The sequence below is a fragment of the Homalodisca vitripennis genome, chromosome 7 (assembly GCF_021130785.1).
Source record: "Homalodisca vitripennis isolate AUS2020 chromosome 7, UT_GWSS_2.1, whole genome shotgun sequence".
Classification (NCBI taxonomy): domain Eukaryota; kingdom Metazoa; phylum Arthropoda; class Insecta; order Hemiptera; family Cicadellidae; genus Homalodisca; species Homalodisca vitripennis.
This window is the reverse complement of record NC_060213.1, coordinates 59,989,008-60,007,446: the sequence shown is the minus strand read 5'-3', so window position 1 is coordinate 60,007,446 and position 18,439 is coordinate 59,989,008. Positions and strand designations below refer to the sequence as shown.

The following is an 18,439-nucleotide window of genomic DNA, read 5'->3' as shown; positions in this document are numbered from 1 at the left end:
TGTATGTGGAGTATGTGGGAGCAAATGCGGGACAACTACCTCCAGTAAGTAACCATATTCCCTCATGGCAAAATCCAATTTAGTATCTAAGCATAATCCTGCTTCCCGGCCAATACAAGACTGATTGTATGTGGAGTATGTGGGAGCAAATGCGGGACAACTACCTCCAGTAAGTAACCATATTCCCTCATGGCAAAATCCAATTTAGTATCTAAGCATAATCCTGCTTCCCGGCCAATACAAGACCGATTGTATGTGGAGTATGTGGGAGCAAATGCAGGACAACTACCTCCAGTAAGTAACCATATTCCCTCATGGCAAAATCCAATTTCGTATCTAAGCATAATCCTGTTTCCCAGCCAATACAAGACCGATTGTATGTGGAGTATGTGGGAGCAAATGCGGGACAACTACCTCCAGTAAGTAACCATATTCCCTCATGGCAAAATCCAATTTAGTATCTAAGCATAATCCTGCTTCCCGGCCAATACAAGACCGATTGTATGTGGAGTATGTGGGAGCAAATGCGGGACAACTACCTCCAGTAAGTAACCATATTCCCTCATGGCAAAATCCAATTTAGTATCTAAGCATAATCCTGCTTCCCGGCCAACACAAGACCGATTGTATGTGGAGTATGTGGGAGCAAATGCAGGACAACTACCTCCAGTAAGTAACCATATTCCCTCATGGCAAAATCCAATTTCGTATCTAAGCATATTCCTGTTTCCCAGCCAACACAAGACCGATTGTATGTGGAGTATGTGGGAGCAAATGCGGGACAACTACCTCCAGTAAGTAACCATATTCCCTCATGGCAAAATCCAATTTAGTAGCTAAGCATAATCCTGCTTCCCGGCCAATACAAGACCGATTGTATGTGGAGTATGTGGGAGCAAATGCGGGACAACTACCTCCAGTAAGTAACCACATTCCCTCATGGCAAATTCCAAATCAGTAGCTAAGCATAATCCTGCTTCCCGGCCAATACAAGACCAATTGTATGTGGAGTATGTGGGATAATATACTGGAATGAAGGCGCGGTGATAAATAGATTTCCCTACAGCTTGATATCCGTTTTCTTGTAAGCAGAACTCTGAGTTTATAACCACAATCCATCCTCACAATTACATCCACTGCTTTTGACAAGGAATTTGTTAAAGGCTTCCACACTACCCTGATAAAATGAGTGGTTTTATAGAAAACACTCATAAAGAGTTTAAATTTAAATTTATTGTGCAAATTATCTAAGAACTTCAAAAAATATATACTAAAAAAAAATTGTAAACACAAGAAGCTCTCTAAACTTTTAGAAATGTATTTAACACAGATTTATATGCTGAAATTTTTTGTTATCTCACCCTAATCTCACAAATACCTCCAATAAAAAAGACACAGTTCTTCAGTACGTAAATTACACAAAACACATCTACATCAGTACATACAGCCATCGTACTTTCGGACAATGAAGAAAAGAAGAGACAGGCACACAAATGAGAATTGGGATCTGATGGGGATTAATTAAATGTGACTGTGACTGCGACAGCGACTGAACAGACAAACAAGAAGTGACAGATGACTCCTGGCCAACATCCGCGACTTTGATACAACCTGACAGGCCTTGCCAAACCGTTCCACACATCACGTTTTGTAACAAGTATTCGGTTAAATAAGGTGAAGTGAAATATCACTGCTAGCACTAATTAATGTTATTTATACTGTATGGAATGGTTGAGCTAACATTTCCCAATAGTTTAACTGATACTACTTGTATGTAAAAATGGAGCAAGCACGAAAAGCATCATTACTTTAATCATATAAAGAAAAAACATAAAAGCACTACATACAATAAAATATGAATAAATAAATGGTGTATAGTCTATTTTATGTAAGCATTTCTGTGAAAACTAAAAAACCCTTGAAATACTAAGTGACAAAGCACAGTGCCTCGTTTAGTGAAAGTAATAAAGGACATTTATGAAGTATGAATTTTATCAACACATGTTTATTTATATTACAAGATATGATAAATAGTTTATACTAATTGTAAATTACTAAATGTCAATTATATTCAATTAAATAATTAAATTAGATCAATTTTACACTAAGATTTACAACATTTATAATAGACAGACTACAATTAGTATATACATGAATTTGACCTAAGTGGAAGTGATAGATTTGGCATAAAAGATCAAAATTAAAAATCCAAGAACATTAAGCAAGCATATAAGCATAACAGTAGCTCTGGTTATACAGAAGAAGCCACAGATGTAACACTACAAAGTAATATACTACTACAAGCATGGGGTGAAGTTTTTTAAAGCAGCCATGAGATTGGATCAGAGTATAAAATTATCACATTATTGATGTTTTTATAAAACATAATATGTTAATTTAAAATGTTATACAAAATTGCTCTTTTATTTGTTTGTATTATAAACAAAATCTTTCATTTGTATATATATTTTTTTATTTTCAAAAAAATATGATACTGTAATATTGAATATATGTTTAATCGGTTTAGTCTAAAATATGATGAAATTAGATTTAACCTTAAAAACGTGACATATTTTTAGATCAACATACAAGTGTTTATTTTTCCTTGTATAGGTGTAGTTAAGAAAAAGTTTTAATTTTATAATTATAAAAACACTTTGGAAAAATATCTTCTTATAAACACTTTCAAAAACTATGTTTAGATAAAAGGAGTATTTCACAAGTAATTTAATTGTAATTTGAATGTAAAAACTACTAGTATTAAACAGTTTTTTGAAAAAGAACTCCCTAGTTTTAATTGGCCCTAGTACATACACAAAGTGACACAATATTACAGTTTGTGGTGTTTCATTCTTCTTGTTTTGGTATCATAGATGTGGAAGCTCAGTTTTTGCAGTTGGAAATTCTGCGTGACCTTCAAATGAAAACACAGTGCTCAGTTTAGGCGTTCAATATAGTTTAATGGCTACTTCACAACTTATTTGGTTTGTTCAAACTGACTCATGTTATAACAGTGCAACATAGTTTTAGACCTTCGGTATGGTGGTGAACCACCTACAGCAGAAATTATCCATTAATGTCTTTCAAAGAAAATGGAAGTGTTTTAAAAGAGAACTCGCCGGATAGTTGAGAACTTCTGAAACCATTGTTGAACAGATCCGTATTTTGTGTGATCAGAGCCCACAGAAGGTATTGACAAGACAGCCTACAATTCAGTGTTTGGTTATGTGGCTCATAAGACTTTATTTGAACACCGTTGTATTAAATGAAGCCTACCGATAAAAATAAAAGGTTTGTTATTAACTTGTTGACAGTGGGCAGTCATTTAGCAAGTGAGGGTTCTTTCTTTTTATTAGAAAAAAAAAAAAAAAAAAAAACAATTAACAGTACATGTTAGCAGAGTATTTCTTTCTCTGAGTAGATTTTGCTGTGGATAAGGGGCTTATTTCTTGTTCCAACAATGCTTTAGTAATTTGGATCGGATTGGTATAATTTCTGAATCAATTTCTAGCAGCCAAAAGTTTCACTGCCTATTATGTAACATGTTTATGATAAAATGAGATCATTGGAGGATTTCAAAACTATACCAGTGATGCCGACTGTGTGTTGTGAAGAGGCGAGTCACAGACAGTGTGACAAATGACGACGCAGCGTGACAATCACGTTATACCACACAATGTCACAATGTCTGGTCGCCGTCACAGGACAGACTACAGCACCTCCCTCTTTGTCCACCTTTGAGCACCTGTGTCCGTTCGAGAGGTTAAGTCCTCAACTATCTATCATTGCACGCCAAGCACATTATATAAAAATACTGAATGTCTTGGTTTGTAGGTAAATACAAATGAATGATGTGGCTTTATGATATTATTAGTTGGTCCCTTGGTCCCTTTTTATACGTGTGTATCAGAGAAGCTCCCAAAACTTGTAACCTTGGCTATGGAAGTATCCAACTTTCCACCAATGAATAATACTGAACAGGATAGGAAATTTTATAACAAAATTCACCTCCAATGACTAATACTGATACAGGATGCTAGACTTCGGCCTTAAATAGACACTTTGTGCTGTGAACCTGCTTACTAATTACACAATATATATGTGTGTGTGTCGGAGAAGTTCAAAAATTGCAACTTTGGCTATGGAAGTACCCCAACTTTCCACCAATGAATAATACTGAACAGGATAGGAAATTTTATAACAAAATTCACCTCCAATGACTAATACTGATACAGGATGCTAGACTTCGGCCTTAAATAGACACTTTGTGCTGTGAACCTGCTTACTAATTACACAATATATATGTGTGTGTGTCGGAGAAGTTCAAAAATTGCAACTTTGGCTATGGAAGTACCCAACTTTCCACCAATGAATAATACTGAACAGGATAGGAAATTTTATAACAAAATTCACCTCCAATGACTAATACTGATACAGGATGCTAGACTTCGGCCTTAAATAGACACTTTGTGCTGTGAACCTGCTTACTAATTACACAATATATATGTGTGTGTGTCGGAGAAGTTCAAAAATTGCAACTTTGGCTATGGAAGTATCCAACTTTCCACCAATGAATAATACTGAACAGGATAGGAAATTTTATAACAAAATTTACACTATTATTCATGCATTTTTTCATATATAAAAAACAGTTACTACTCATTTTACAATAAGAAATATATCAATACATCATGTCCTGCTCTACTAACTTACTTAAATCTGTAATGTGTTAAAAAGTGTTCTACAACTGACATAAAACAACATCAGTCACAAAATGACCATATCAGTTAATGAAGATCTAAAAACAATATAGAAGTGTGCCACACGTTATAGGCTTCACTGAAGTTGTAAGTAAAATTTTAATTATATAGCTTATTTCATTCTAGCGATGTCCTACATACAGATAGGCAACCAGGAAATCATTAAAAAATGACATTATTACATCCCCCATTTCCCCAGAAGACAAAAGAGAATTTATGCCACCTACTGTGTGATAGGATTCAATGATGTCCAGCCAAATCCTGTAGAGTAACGTGTACTATCAAACTCGGTGCTGACTATATATATTAATGAAGCTTTGTTATTTCGTAGTAGTCAGTTTGTTCTCAAGATATAGTGTGAACGGACAGATGGAAATTAAATTTTCCCCAGAGTGGGAACACATAAAAAATTCAAAAAAAAATCTTCCATAGCATAAAAACAACACAAATTCTTTTAGAGGACAAAATATTTTAAAAATTCATTTTGGTGCATTTGTAATGAACTATTCAAGTCTCATTAAACAGAATGTATTATCATAAAAATGTTATATACTTATCAAAATATAAATCATTGTTCACGAATTGTCTATTAGGTCAACAATGTAACGAGTACTGGAAAAAATACAGAGTACGAGAATGTTGTAACTAGATACTACAATTGTTTTAATTAAAATTGAAAATGAACACTTGGAACATAATAAGATTGTTTAAAAGGTATCCTGGAGGTTCATTATCAATGCTGATACACAAAGTGGTATGAGTTCTCATGTTCTTTATCTATGCACCACTGCATGCAAATATTCAAAGCATTGTTGCAGTTCATCATGATTCTGACCTTTTTGACTGATTGACAGCTGTGTATCCTTTTAATCAAATGTTTACTTTTAGAAACATGCAAACGTTGCAAGGGTTGCAAGGGGTGGATCTGGTGAACAAGATAAATGTTCAATCAAGAACAGAAATGTCCTTGTCAACTAAGAACGGCTTCATATGAAGCACGTTGTGGGCTGGCATATTGTTTCTCTGCAGAATCCTTGATTACAGTTCCTACATATATGGTCTTTTTTTCCTCACTTCTCCTCTCAGTATGGTTAGGACTTAAAACATATTCATAATGTAATCCCTTTGATTTGATTTGATCCTGAAGTACCCACTAACAATATGAGCATGACCTCAGTTGCTCTGTTGATCTTTGATGAAGTTGGTACTTGTACAATGTATGGATTGAAACTTTCTAGTTCACATTGAAAAATTCATGTTTCGCTATATGTGAACCTTTTCTACTATTTCAGGGTCTGCAATAAGAAACATACCATGATATCAGAGCAGAAGTCATTTCCATTTTAGTTTTAATTAATCATGTGAAAGTTTTTTAAACGCATTTAGTGAAAAGTTTCTTCTCTCATGCAAAAATTTCTTGGAGTCTTCCTATCAATTTTCATTGTGTCTGCCATATGCCAAATGCAAATCTTTCTACATAATTTTATTAATATTTAAATGCCCTATTTAAAACTCCTAATAAAACAACAACAGGTATGCAGTTATAAATAACAAAGAAAACTAGATACTGTGCCGATTGACACATGATCATTCATTCACACGTGGCCCCAATGAGTGAGATCTTGCATTGTAAATGTACAACTTTTGAGAAAATTAAAATCTAAGATATCTACCAGCTGCCAATTTTCATTGCAGTTTTAAACCAACATAAAATGTATTGCATTATACAATTTTAAACCAAGTTTTACATCAAAGATCTCATAAAAGCTTGATAAAATAAAAAACCTAGATTACCATCAACACATATGTTATAGTCCACATAATTGTTATCACAACAAAATTAAATGTATGATTACACAACAAGATACAACGTTTTATCTAATTACAAAATAATGTTTACTTTATTTGTCGTATGGTCATCATGTACCTTTAGAGTTGATGAGTGATTTTTTTTAAATAAAGTATTACTAGGGGTTAAGTATGTATGCTGTCTATAAGCTATGTAGATTAATGACATTAATGTATTCTAAGACTCTAGAAGAGCACCTAAAGCACGTATGAGAGATACTAACAGTCTAGCCAAACATGGGCTCATAGTAAACTCAACAAGGGAAAGGTTTGCATATAAGATTGAATATTTTGAGGACTTAATCAGTGAGAATACGATCAGTAGATTAGAACTATTAACCAGTGGTAATAAACAAAATTTAACCTACCATAATCTAAGTAAAACTTCTACAAAAACTAGTTTATAACTCATTAAACAATTCAAAATATACTAAGATGAGAATACATTTATTTTAATTAAGACTTATGATAACAATAAATGAATCATAAAACTTCTTCTCTAAGTAAAAATAAAAAAATCAAAGAATGATACAAGAGTCAGATTACAGACACAAACAAAGTAATTGAGTTTCCTCTCAGCCTCTCTGGTTTCTTTTTCTTCCAGTGCACAGTTGTATGCTGCTTGTGGTAATTGTTTGTTCCACATATCCTACAATCTTTCAATATTGAAACAAGAATAATATATCTAGAGGGAAGTAGTCTTTTTCAAATGAGTTGACAATACACCATCAGCTTTATTAAATAATAAAATCTAAAAAAAAAACTATAATGCCATTGGCAAAGATACGAGGATTCAGGACTACACTTTGTGCAAATTGAATGAAAAGCAGCATTTGTAGACTGTATCCAAATTCTTAAAACATTTTTAATAAACAGGATTTTAAATTTACATTACGTTTTGCTAAATAGTGAAGTTTGGAAACACTCAATCAGGATGCCATCAACACTGACTGACAATGAACATGTTAAAGAGTGAATGTTCAAGAGTAATAAAATCGTCAATTAAACAATTTACGAAATGACAAGGAATGTTAAATTTTACTTGGCTCATGCCAAAAATTTCATTTAAACACAAAATCACCAAAAGTCAAAATAAAAAATGAGCAGATTCGTTCGTGAACTAATGAACACTTTTAGAAAATTCATTACTGGAGATAAGATGTGGGAAGGACATTACTCACTGCAAATTTCTTCCACGAGGTGGGCCAATTTTTGAAATTAATCATTCTTACTATCTAAAACCCCGTGAGCATTACATGATCATAGAACTCCCAATCTAAACTCTTTAGTACACCCCCCTTAAATCTGATTTTGTGCTGTCAAATAAAGTGATACAGAAGCAATTACAGTTCGATAGCAAGGCCTCACAAAATAGAAAGTAATAAATATTAGTTCTTGTAATTTCAATGTAATGATTGAAATAGTATACACTTATTTGAACTTTGTTAAGAATAGCCTACTATTGATAGTATATAATCAATAGTAGACTATTGATTATATACTATCAATAGTAGACTATTCTTAACAAAGTAATAACTCTTGTCATCACTCATTATTAATAAACTTCTAACATCTCAATAGCATTAAAAGACTAAAAAAGTTGTTCATTTCCATTAATAAGTTGGTTAATTTTGAAGCATTCATATCAATAGTACAATCTTACTATTAAATTACATGTAGTTTTCTAAAATTTATAATTTACTACAATTAATAACATGTCTCTCATTTCTCTGTTGCATTGAAAAACTTTAAAAAGAGATTACTGGCCTACCCTATCAAGAGTTCACTGAAGTCCTTAGAAAGAGGTCTTGTACAATTAAGATAAAGAACCATTGTTTCAGAACTAAAGAACTGATGGGCAAGTTCATGACGCAAGCAGTCAGCATGCAGGAGGGAGAGGCACGGCCCAAGTGTGAGTGTCCGCCGTGTTGTCATGGCCGTGACCTCGGTGAAGCCATGGGTATACAGCAGATGCACGGGGTCACTGTGCCCTGGGGACAGCATCTCCAGACACAGACACAGCAGTTTCCTGCAGGCCCGACACAGTCTCTAGGGTACCCTATGGAGTCAGAGGCTAGACGAGCAATGGAAGAACAAAAGCGCATCAAGAACACGTGGGTGCAGTTCCTTAACATTTTCAACATGTCGATGGACCTTGCCAATGACGTGTCTCGAGATCGCTGGGAGGCCAACAAACGGCGAAAGGAGCGGGCACGGCTGGAGCGACAGGAGCGTCTGGAGGAGCAGCGGCGCCAGCGGCAGGCAAGGAGCTCTATCACGTCCACTACCACCGCAGAGAAGACACCAGAAAAATCAAAGAAAAAAGGAGAGGAGAAACTGGCAAAAGATGAACCCAAAAGTGGGGTGCAAAAATCACAAAGTGATAGTCAATCAAAGGCAGCATCACCAGAACCAGACCAGCAAGGCTCAGCGGTAGAAGAAACAGCACCAGGAGAAACAGCACCAGAGGAAACAGCACCAGAGCAAACGGCACCAGAAGAAGCAGCTCCTGAAGCTGCAGAAGCAACTGAAGAGCCAGCAGAAGCAGGATAAAAATGAAAAATTAAACACATTAATTTGGTCATTGGCAAACAATACATTAATAGAATTTTCCTTTTTATTGTTTTATTTTCTGAAAAATATACAGCAAAAGAACATTATTACTGGTAAAATAAAAATATTCAGTAGATTAATATTTTAACTAGTGGTAAAGTGATTGTTTCACCTTAAAGGTAAACACAGCTGTATAACTTTTTTCAAATTGATTATTAAATCAGATAATGATAAAAATCTCAAATACAACAAAACTTATAACAATTATAACTATTATAAAACAGATATATTAACAAATGAATACAATATAATTATACTGACTTACCATTTTTATGGCAACATGCTCGTTGTTGTATAAATTTTTTCCTGGAACAAAATAAATTCTATTAGTATTGAAAAATTACTACAGTAATTAGGAGAAAATATTTGTTGATAGCTCACATTTTTTTTAAAATTGATATGTTTCCAACAATTCAATTCACTTTCAATCAACTCTTATTTAATAGTCTAGTAGTCTACAGCCAATTTGCATCATATAAGCACACAACCTGGTTTTTCTCAAAATCGATAGAAGACATTTTTATAAGAAATTATGCTAGTTTTGGTGGAAGCCAAAGAGGGGGGGGGGGTATTAAAAAGGTTGGAGAGTACAATACAATAATTTTGTCAGACCATATTTTTTTGTAGCCTGAGACACTTAAAAACAACCGGCACACGTACATCATAGTTATATCACAGTCAGAAAACTAAATAAAGAGATGCAATCACCACTTTAAGGGTATGTATATTGTTAGCTGATTCTGATTCAACACATGCTTACGTATCTGACAGACGGGTTTTAAGTGTATCATATTAAGGAAAATACGATCTAAATAGTTAAAAAAAATGTTTATAGAGAAAACAGAAATTTAATAATTAAATCATACAATAAAATAATTAACACAATTATGCCTTTTGTGATTGAATGCCTTATGAATTTTAAATTAAATGATCAGATGTCATGTTAGACTGTAAATTGAAATAATAAAAATGCTAAATTAATGTTTTAACCAATGATTCAAACGAAGTTCTAGTGATAAATTACTATTATTAAAATTTAAACCATCATTTAACTTATCAAGCCACCGTATATTTATTCCAAATCCATATAATCTGCGATGAGAACTACTTTCAATCATGGAGCAGTTAAGTAATGTTAATTAATGTGCCGCTAATCTGCACATCAACAACTGGTGACAATCCAAACAACTCATTAGCTGGTGAGAACTGTAACACAGAACACTTGCTCTACAGTTGCTGCACGCCTCCAACCTTAAGTGGTGCAATGATTATTTAGTTGGGTTTATTAATAAAAAACCATACAATTTTTTTATTCCAGAAGGAAGTAGTATTTTGTGACACTATAATCAGGTTCATAAAAACCTGCTTCAGACAAGGATATGAGTTATTACACTATGTATATGTAAGATCACTGGAGAGAAGATTGTTTAAATGTAATTAAAAAAAAACTATATTTCACTAGAAGAAATATACTTGTTATTGCCTTAAGTACTAATAAGTTATTAAAAGTTTCATACTCGTAATTAATAATTCATTTATAAATACTGTGAGAAATAAAAGCCACTTTTATTTGGTTCTTGTTACAAAATTGGCCAAAATTTCCACTTTAAATATCTAACTGTCAGATAAGTGACAAACTCACGTTACATCTAATAATTGTTTACTTACACCATAAAAAATTTTAAAACATAATCTTTTAGGTAATAAAGATCCTAAACTAAAAATTAAAATACATTTTCAATAATAATTCATTTTAAATTGAATTAAAATTCTTTATTGCTGTTTAATAAGATTTTTTTCAACAGACTTTGTCTCGTAAGTATTTAGAAGTGTAGTGTAGTATTACATATATAAATTAACGTTAATATCTGATGACATTTTTAGACCAACTTATTCGATATTGTATACAACAGTTATTTCTACAGTAATTTAGTTACAGTACTAAAATAACATTTAAAGATCAATTAGTCAAAACAACAGACTAAATCCAAACAAATTAAATAAGAAATGTACAAAATTACGACAATGAGCAGATAATCTCAGTCGTTACATACAACAATCAACCGATTATTACTCTGCAGCTAAACTACACTAATAACTAAATTCGTGTATTTTCAGTTAAGAAGGGTGTGCTCAGTAAAACCTTTACTACTTGGGTATTATTCACTGTAACAAAATAAACTTGAAATAACAACCTAAACCTAACCCATAATTCACTATTCTTAGAAATTTTACATAAAATCTCCAGTTTGAAAATTAGCTATGGCCACCATTTTGAAAACTGTTTTTCTGATACTCTATTTCAAGATCTTAATTAGAGTAGACATAGTGCAAAGTTTACACTTTTCACCAGTATCCAATGTCACAGACACCTAATCAATGTATGATTTTACTTCATCCGACACTTATTGACCTGACACAAATGGTAATGATTGTTCAAGTTTCATCCATTATTAAGCAAGGGATTATTCAACAACTGATTATGAAACGTGTTCCTTATTATATTCAAGTTTGGTTACTTAGTTATCATTATGTACGTTATATAATTCTTAAAGAATATGAACACTTCTTGTCACAAGGACCTGCACATGTTAGTACTCTATCTACGCTGATAACAAAGGCACTGAGTAACCTTGTCACAGAGTTGGTTACCTACCATACAAGCAGCAGTGTACATTAAGACCCAGCTGTTAAATTTAAATATTTTTACACTCATATTTTTGGTCAAATTGTTACATCAGGCACCTAATTTTTAAGATTTTATAAATGCTCTGTTAGTTTTTTATACAATGTTATCTTATATATATAAAAATCTTGAGTCACGATGTATGTTGCCAATAAACTCCAAAACGACTGAACCAATTTCAATCAAATTTCACATGTATCCGTAATTTAGTCTAACTTAGAAGATAGGATAGTTATTATCTGAATTATTCGCTTATGTCGTGAATATAAACGAATAAAATGAAGAAAAGTTTTCAAAGCGCCTGCACATTATAACCTGCAATTACGAGATAGATACGTATATTAAACAGTGAAACACTATTTGAAGGCGCTAAGTTATGATGTATAATTGTCTAAACTAAATTTTTGGTTGAACTTAAAGGTTGAGTGGTAGACCACTTTGTAATAAAATACATTATGCATGTACAATACATTTTTGACATATTTTCTTGATCGTGACATCAAGGTAAAATCTACATCGGGGATGGAAATATAATTTACTTTAACCAGAAATGCTCATACGCGGGCAAAACTTACGAAAAAGCGTGCGAAGCCGCGGGAAACAGCTAGTACTATATAAATATTCAAAACAAGTTTGTGACTTAATTTTGTAATTTAAAAAATTAGTATTTAAATAAAAATAAAGTAATAAAACAATAATTTTTAATTATATTAATTAAAATTAGAAAAATTAATAAATTTTTTATTTCTAGTTTCAGAAGTGAATGTAGTCAAACAGGTTACTTACATATATTAAACCACAATAAATCATCTATTTTCCAATAAATTAATAGTAGAAAACCCAAGAAAATCTCGGAGCTTTGTAAACCGGTGGTCATTAACAGTATTCTAACTTCCACAACACAATAGTCGCTGTAACCAGCAAAATTTATTTCATTATGAATGTATTTGTCGTAAAAGTAAAAAGTAAACAAGTTAAACAATAACCAGTTAAATGTAACTTTTGTCGTATTTATGCTGCAACGTACGGAAAAGTAATGCATGTTGGAAACCAAGCACGTAAAGGTTGAATGTACACGAGGACATTATTCACTCCAACCGCACACCTTGTTGAACAATAAAACAAAATAACATTGTTGAAGTCCTTGTGTGTTGTTTTAGGTTCATACCCTCTCTCTAACACTGGTCGGAAATTGATTCAAAACCAACAAGCATGTTCGCTACTAAAACAAAACAATAGTAAATCATTATAAAATGAAAAATATGTTAACCAACTACTGTGCTACTTGAAATTAAAAAAATATGGAAATCCCACAATTTAACAAGTACTATTCATACAAAGTTAAAAAACTAAAGCAAAACTTTAAAACCAGTCAAGATTAAATTAAATCAATATCAATATGCTATGAACTAAATATCAATTTGTAATACAGAATATATTATAATAATATACTATATTTGCACAGTGAGTGCACTGGAGTACTAATACTAGTAATGCCAAGGATTAAAGTTATAGTGCTTTCTGATTTAAATGATTTTTTCAACATTAAGCTTGAGTTAAGCTTGAAATGTTCATAATGGTTTTTGTCCTGTCTCTTCATATAAAATAGAATAAATGCTACACAACTAAAATTCCCTCTTAAAGACTGCAACTCAGAATCTAAACTCGATAGAGCATAGTTTCTATAAACAGGTAATCAGAAATCTCAAGTTGGGCTAAGTATAAACCTCTTCTGCCCACTTCAACTTAGTTCCTCACCTCAGCTGTTTCTCATCAAGTAGGCAGTGTCTACACTTTGTCTTGTTATTATTGCCTTCTCTTAGTCACTTACTTGTGTTTTCATTTTTGACCAATTGTATTAACAAGACGAAAGGAAGAAGAAGACCGAGTTAATATGAATGTATTAACTACTTATAACATTAGTATTACTAACTACTTATTATTTGTGTTGTGATTCTAACTTCGAAATATGGTTTTCTTCCAATTTTCGAAGTCTTATATTTTTATACTAGTTATATCATTAGTCAAAATTACAACAAATTCAATCAGCTTGGCAAGTACGTAACAGAATTATTTTCAATTGATTATAATTCATAACATTGACTAATATATTCATTTTGAGAAACAATTCTCCACATTTATATGTACCACCATGTATTGGATAAATTATTAAAATAATTATTATAAGTACATAACATTCAAAGTATGGCAATGGAGAATGGTTGGCTGCTGAATGTAGAATGTCCCCTTGCATACTACATGATGCACAGTGCTTCAACATGGGAGTTAATGTTCTCTTCTAAATGTGGAACCGTCTATACAAAGCTAATATAAAACCTCATCAAATTACTTTCGTAACGTGCTCCATCTTTGAAATTGCAATACAATAATATTGATTTATTTTAATACAGGAAAATAATTGATCTTACTTTCACGGATTTTTATATTTAGTAAAAAATACTGTTCACTAAATGTTTTTGATAACATTTACATTAATCTATTTTTTTAATCTAATTATATTAAATTCAATTTATTTTAATAAGTTACCTCTGTAACATATTGACCAAAATCAATTTTATAATATACAGTATCTAGAAGCAATACAAGAAGTGTAATATGAAATATTTTTATTTTAAAATTTAACATCCATATAAAATTTACAACTATCAAAATCAACTAAATTAATTTTATTTCAAGTAAAATACAAATGCTGATCATAATTAGAAAGCACTGGAATATTAACATAAACCTCAGGCTGGTATTATTACACTATCATAGTTCTACGAAATTAGTGACATAAATCTATAATCAATCATATGCCCTAGATAGAAAATGTTACTGTGTAATGTACCAATATTATAATAGTTAAAATAAGATCATATATCTATGGTCATATATTCTCTGAGAGAGAACAAATGAGTATTATCTAATATATGATAAAAAAATATGTCAAAGAACTATGATAGAGTAATACCAGTCCTTAGCCTGGTGCAATATTTCAAATAGTAACTATAACAGTAAAAAAATGTATCATGTCGAATTTATACCATAATATGAAACAAAACAGCTGGCAAGACCACATAACCTCCACAAGTTTGGTAACTCACTTGACAAATCTTATAACTTCTCTTTCCATTGCCAATACACTTAACTCACTGTGGATCGGACAGGATAGAACTCCAACTGAACCGATTCTCCTTAGCAACATTACCAACTCTGATCCTGATATTTTACAAAATAAAGTAATTCCAAATAATTGGTTACAGATTGACTACACTAAGTTCAAGTTTTTTTCTTCATATTCCATCAATGTCCATTACATTAAACATACATACTTTAAAAATAATATTTGTAATAACACAGCCTGTGATATATTTCAATGTTATTTATCAGTCTATCAAAATAATTATTTCCTATGAAATTGTTATTTTTACGTATAAAACGTACATAGAGTTTACTAACTCCATTAATTCCTTCACTTCTTCATAATGAATTCCATTCACGTAACATGAGTTTAGAAAAGATTGTAAAATTCTACAGAAAACAAATAGTCCTAAGTTTTTATTTCATATTATAACTAACAAAAATCATTAAAACTTCATGAAGTTTGCTATGCCTACTGTTCTCTCTATCTTGAATATAAACATATAACAATTTCTAAATTTTACATTATAGCTTCAATGGTGTGAAATTGACCACAATTAGAAACTTGACATTGACTAATACTTTAATTATATAAGTATATGGCAAGGTAGTTTACTGAAGTTTGACACTATTTTCAAAAACAAGGCCTAAATTAACTTCTATTTTATTAAACTAACAGAACTTTAAATCTTTCAATATATATATCTATACCCACTATACCCTACTTCCTAGTGACATCCCATATTCCTTGTTTCCATCGCTGTCAGTTTTTGTATATTCACATTGTTTTTGCCTTTTAAATTCATGTTAGTATCTCTTAAAAATAATAAATTAACATCTGACAAAAACCTTTAAATGGAACATCTGGCACTTGTATAGCAAGAGGAGTTGTAAAGCCACTCGACGAGGTGGGAGGTCTAACTGTAAGCCGTTTTCGACTTAGGCTGTGATACGAGGTGTGATCAAAAAGTTCCAGGACTTTTTTATATACTATGGGAATGCAATGTCTCACAGCGATGCGGTTGGCAGCATTTTATTCCCTGACTCAGCAGTAACACAGCTGTGTTTTCAGATCAATCATAACATCACTGAAAGTAACATTATCACAGTTTGTTTGAGATTAGTTTTATAGAGTTTGGCTATTTTTTCGTTTAATGACAGTGAATGTGAAAGAAGAGCACTTGTTTGTGTGAAGTTTTGTGTGAAAACTGAACAAAACATTTTCTGAAACCTTTTTGATGTTACAAGAGGCTTTTGGTGAAGAATGTCTAAGCCGATCATGCTGCCATCAGAGGTTCAAGAGGTTTAAAGATGGCCGAACATCCACAGACGACGATGCTCGTTCCGGGACGCCCTTCAACGTCACTCAATGATGACAATGTTGCTAAAGTGAACACTCTTGTACGATCAGACCGTCGACTAACAATCAGTGAAATGGCAGAAGAGTGTAACATTTCATTTGGGTCATGTCAGGAAATTTTAACTGAAAAACTTCAAATGCGTCGTGTTGCAGCAAAGTTTGTGCCAAAACTGTTGACTGAAGACCAAAAGCAACACCGAATTCATGTTTCTGAGGAACTTCTTCAAAAGGCAAATGACGACGAAAGCTTGTTGGATCATGTCATTACGGGAGACGAGACATGGGATTTTGGTTACGATGTGGAAACAAAAGCCCAATCATCACAATGGACATCAAAAGGCTCTCCAAGACCCAAGAAAGCACGTCAAGTCGAATCAAATGTGAAGGTCATGCTTACGGATTTCTTTGACTGTAAAGGTGTCGTCTACTATGAATTCCTTCTACAAGGTCAAACAATTAATTGTTTTGTTTATCTTGAAACCCTCAGAAAATTGCGTAATACTGTGAGAAGAAAGAGACCAGACCTGTGGCAAAGTGGTGATTGGGTCCTTACCATGACAATGCTCCTGTTCACTCTGCATTAGTTATCCGTGACATTTGTGTAAAAAAACGCAATGACTGTCATTCCTCAGCCCCCCTACTCACCTGACCTGGCTCCAGCAGAATTTTTTCTCTTTCCGAAGCTCAAGAGACCCCTGAAAGGACGAAGATTTCAAACAGTTGACGAAATTAAAGAAAAAACGACGGAGCTGCTAAACACCTTTACAAAAGAAGAGTTTTCTGGGGCCTTTGATCAGTGGAAACACCGATGAGAAAAGTGTGTAGCTTCCCAAGGGAAGTACTTTGAAGGAGACAAATTCGAATAACCTGTATGTTGTATGAATAAATGTATAAAAATTCAGTCCTGGAACTTTTTGATCACACCTCGTATGTTCATAAGTTGTAATGTGATCTGAAGTACTTGGCTTAAATAATCATAACTGTGCAACAATGGATTGTAAAATTCTTGCCACTATACTCACAGTATAGTACTCAGTTAGTACTAATCTATGAAATTCAAATCATTGTTGTAAACGGTTGTTTAGTAAAATACAACCAATTTTTATAGTTTGATTTTACTTTTGTATCGTATGGTTTTCAATATTGTATTTTAGAGTTCAACCTATGCAATTCAAATCATTGTTGTAAACGGTTGTTTAGTAAAATACAACCAATTTTTATAGTTTGATTTTACTTTTGTATCGTATGGTTTTCAATATTGTATTTTAGAGTTCAACCTATGCAATTCAAATCATTGTTGTAACGGTTGTTTAGTAAAATACAACCAATTTGTACAGTTTGATTTTACTTTTGTATCGTATAAGTTTTTAATATTGTATTTTAGAGTTCAACGTAACTTCAAAGCGAAAGAGATGCGTGAGAGCTGAAGCGTTACACAACTAATTGTATTGATCTAGCCATTATCAAGAGTCACAAGTACAAGCGGCCTAATCACTCAGAACTTTGGTCTTATCAGATAAAATAATGTAGACATTGTAATGATGGATAATGACATTACCAACCCCTTAAGATTACCTGATGTGGTATCAGTCTTTGAAGACTGCAAAACAGGACAGTTCACCCACTCTCTCGCACTATCTTATAGTTTCGAGACTTAGAATAATTTCTGTGTGTTGGCGGTTATTCATAGGTGTCAGTAAAAGAACTTAATTTTGTAAATGGTATCAGTAAATTAACAATAAATCTAATTTGAAACTGTTGTGCCGCATAACTCTGAGTTCCTACTCTTCAGGTGACAAGAAATTGTCAGGATAACCAGCGAGATCCAACACACAGGTTTTCCTACATTTTTACCAATGATCCAAAGAAATTCCCTCCTTCAATCATTGTGTCATTTATCGGCCAGCATTGTGGAGGAGCATTGTACTTGTGAAGCATTTAGTGTACTGTCAGTTTCTAGTTTGTGCCTTTCAGTAACTAATAATTATCAATAATATAAAGTCATCAATTGAATTAGTTTTGAACATT

General features: G+C 32.6%; 2 protein-coding genes across 5 annotated transcripts in view; one reads left to right on the top strand and one right to left on the bottom strand.

Moving 5' to 3' along the window:
- Positions 1-18,439, bottom strand: part of LOC124365890 (casein kinase I) — a 173,284-nt gene that overhangs the window by 72,812 nt on the left and 82,033 nt on the right. For all 4 annotated transcript variants that reach the window (XM_046821999.1, XM_046821998.1, XM_046822000.1 and 1 more), the window contains exon 2: positions 9,487-9,527. In XM_046821999.1, coding sequence (XP_046677955.1) covers positions 9,487-9,527 — 41 coding nt within the window. The remainder of the gene's footprint in view (positions 1-9,486; positions 9,528-18,439) is intronic.
- LOC124365891 (translation initiation factor IF-2-like) lies at positions 859-9,226 on the top strand. The gene is made up of 2 exons (XM_046822002.1): positions 859-919; positions 8,450-9,226. The coding sequence occupies exons 1-2, from the start codon at positions 879-881 to the stop codon at positions 9,159-9,161; spliced, it is 753 nt and encodes a 250-aa protein (XP_046677958.1). The 5' UTR covers positions 859-878; the 3' UTR covers positions 9,162-9,226.

Bases quoted from the DNA above. Each gene is read 5' to 3' on its own strand.
- LOC124365891 (XM_046822002.1), top strand. From the start codon at position 879: ATGTGGAGTATGTGGGAGCAAATGCGGGACAACTACCTCCA. The intron at 920-8,449 runs GTAAGTAACCAC...CCATTGTTTCAG, and splicing joins ATGCGGGACAACTACCTCCA to AACTAAAGAACTGATGGGCA.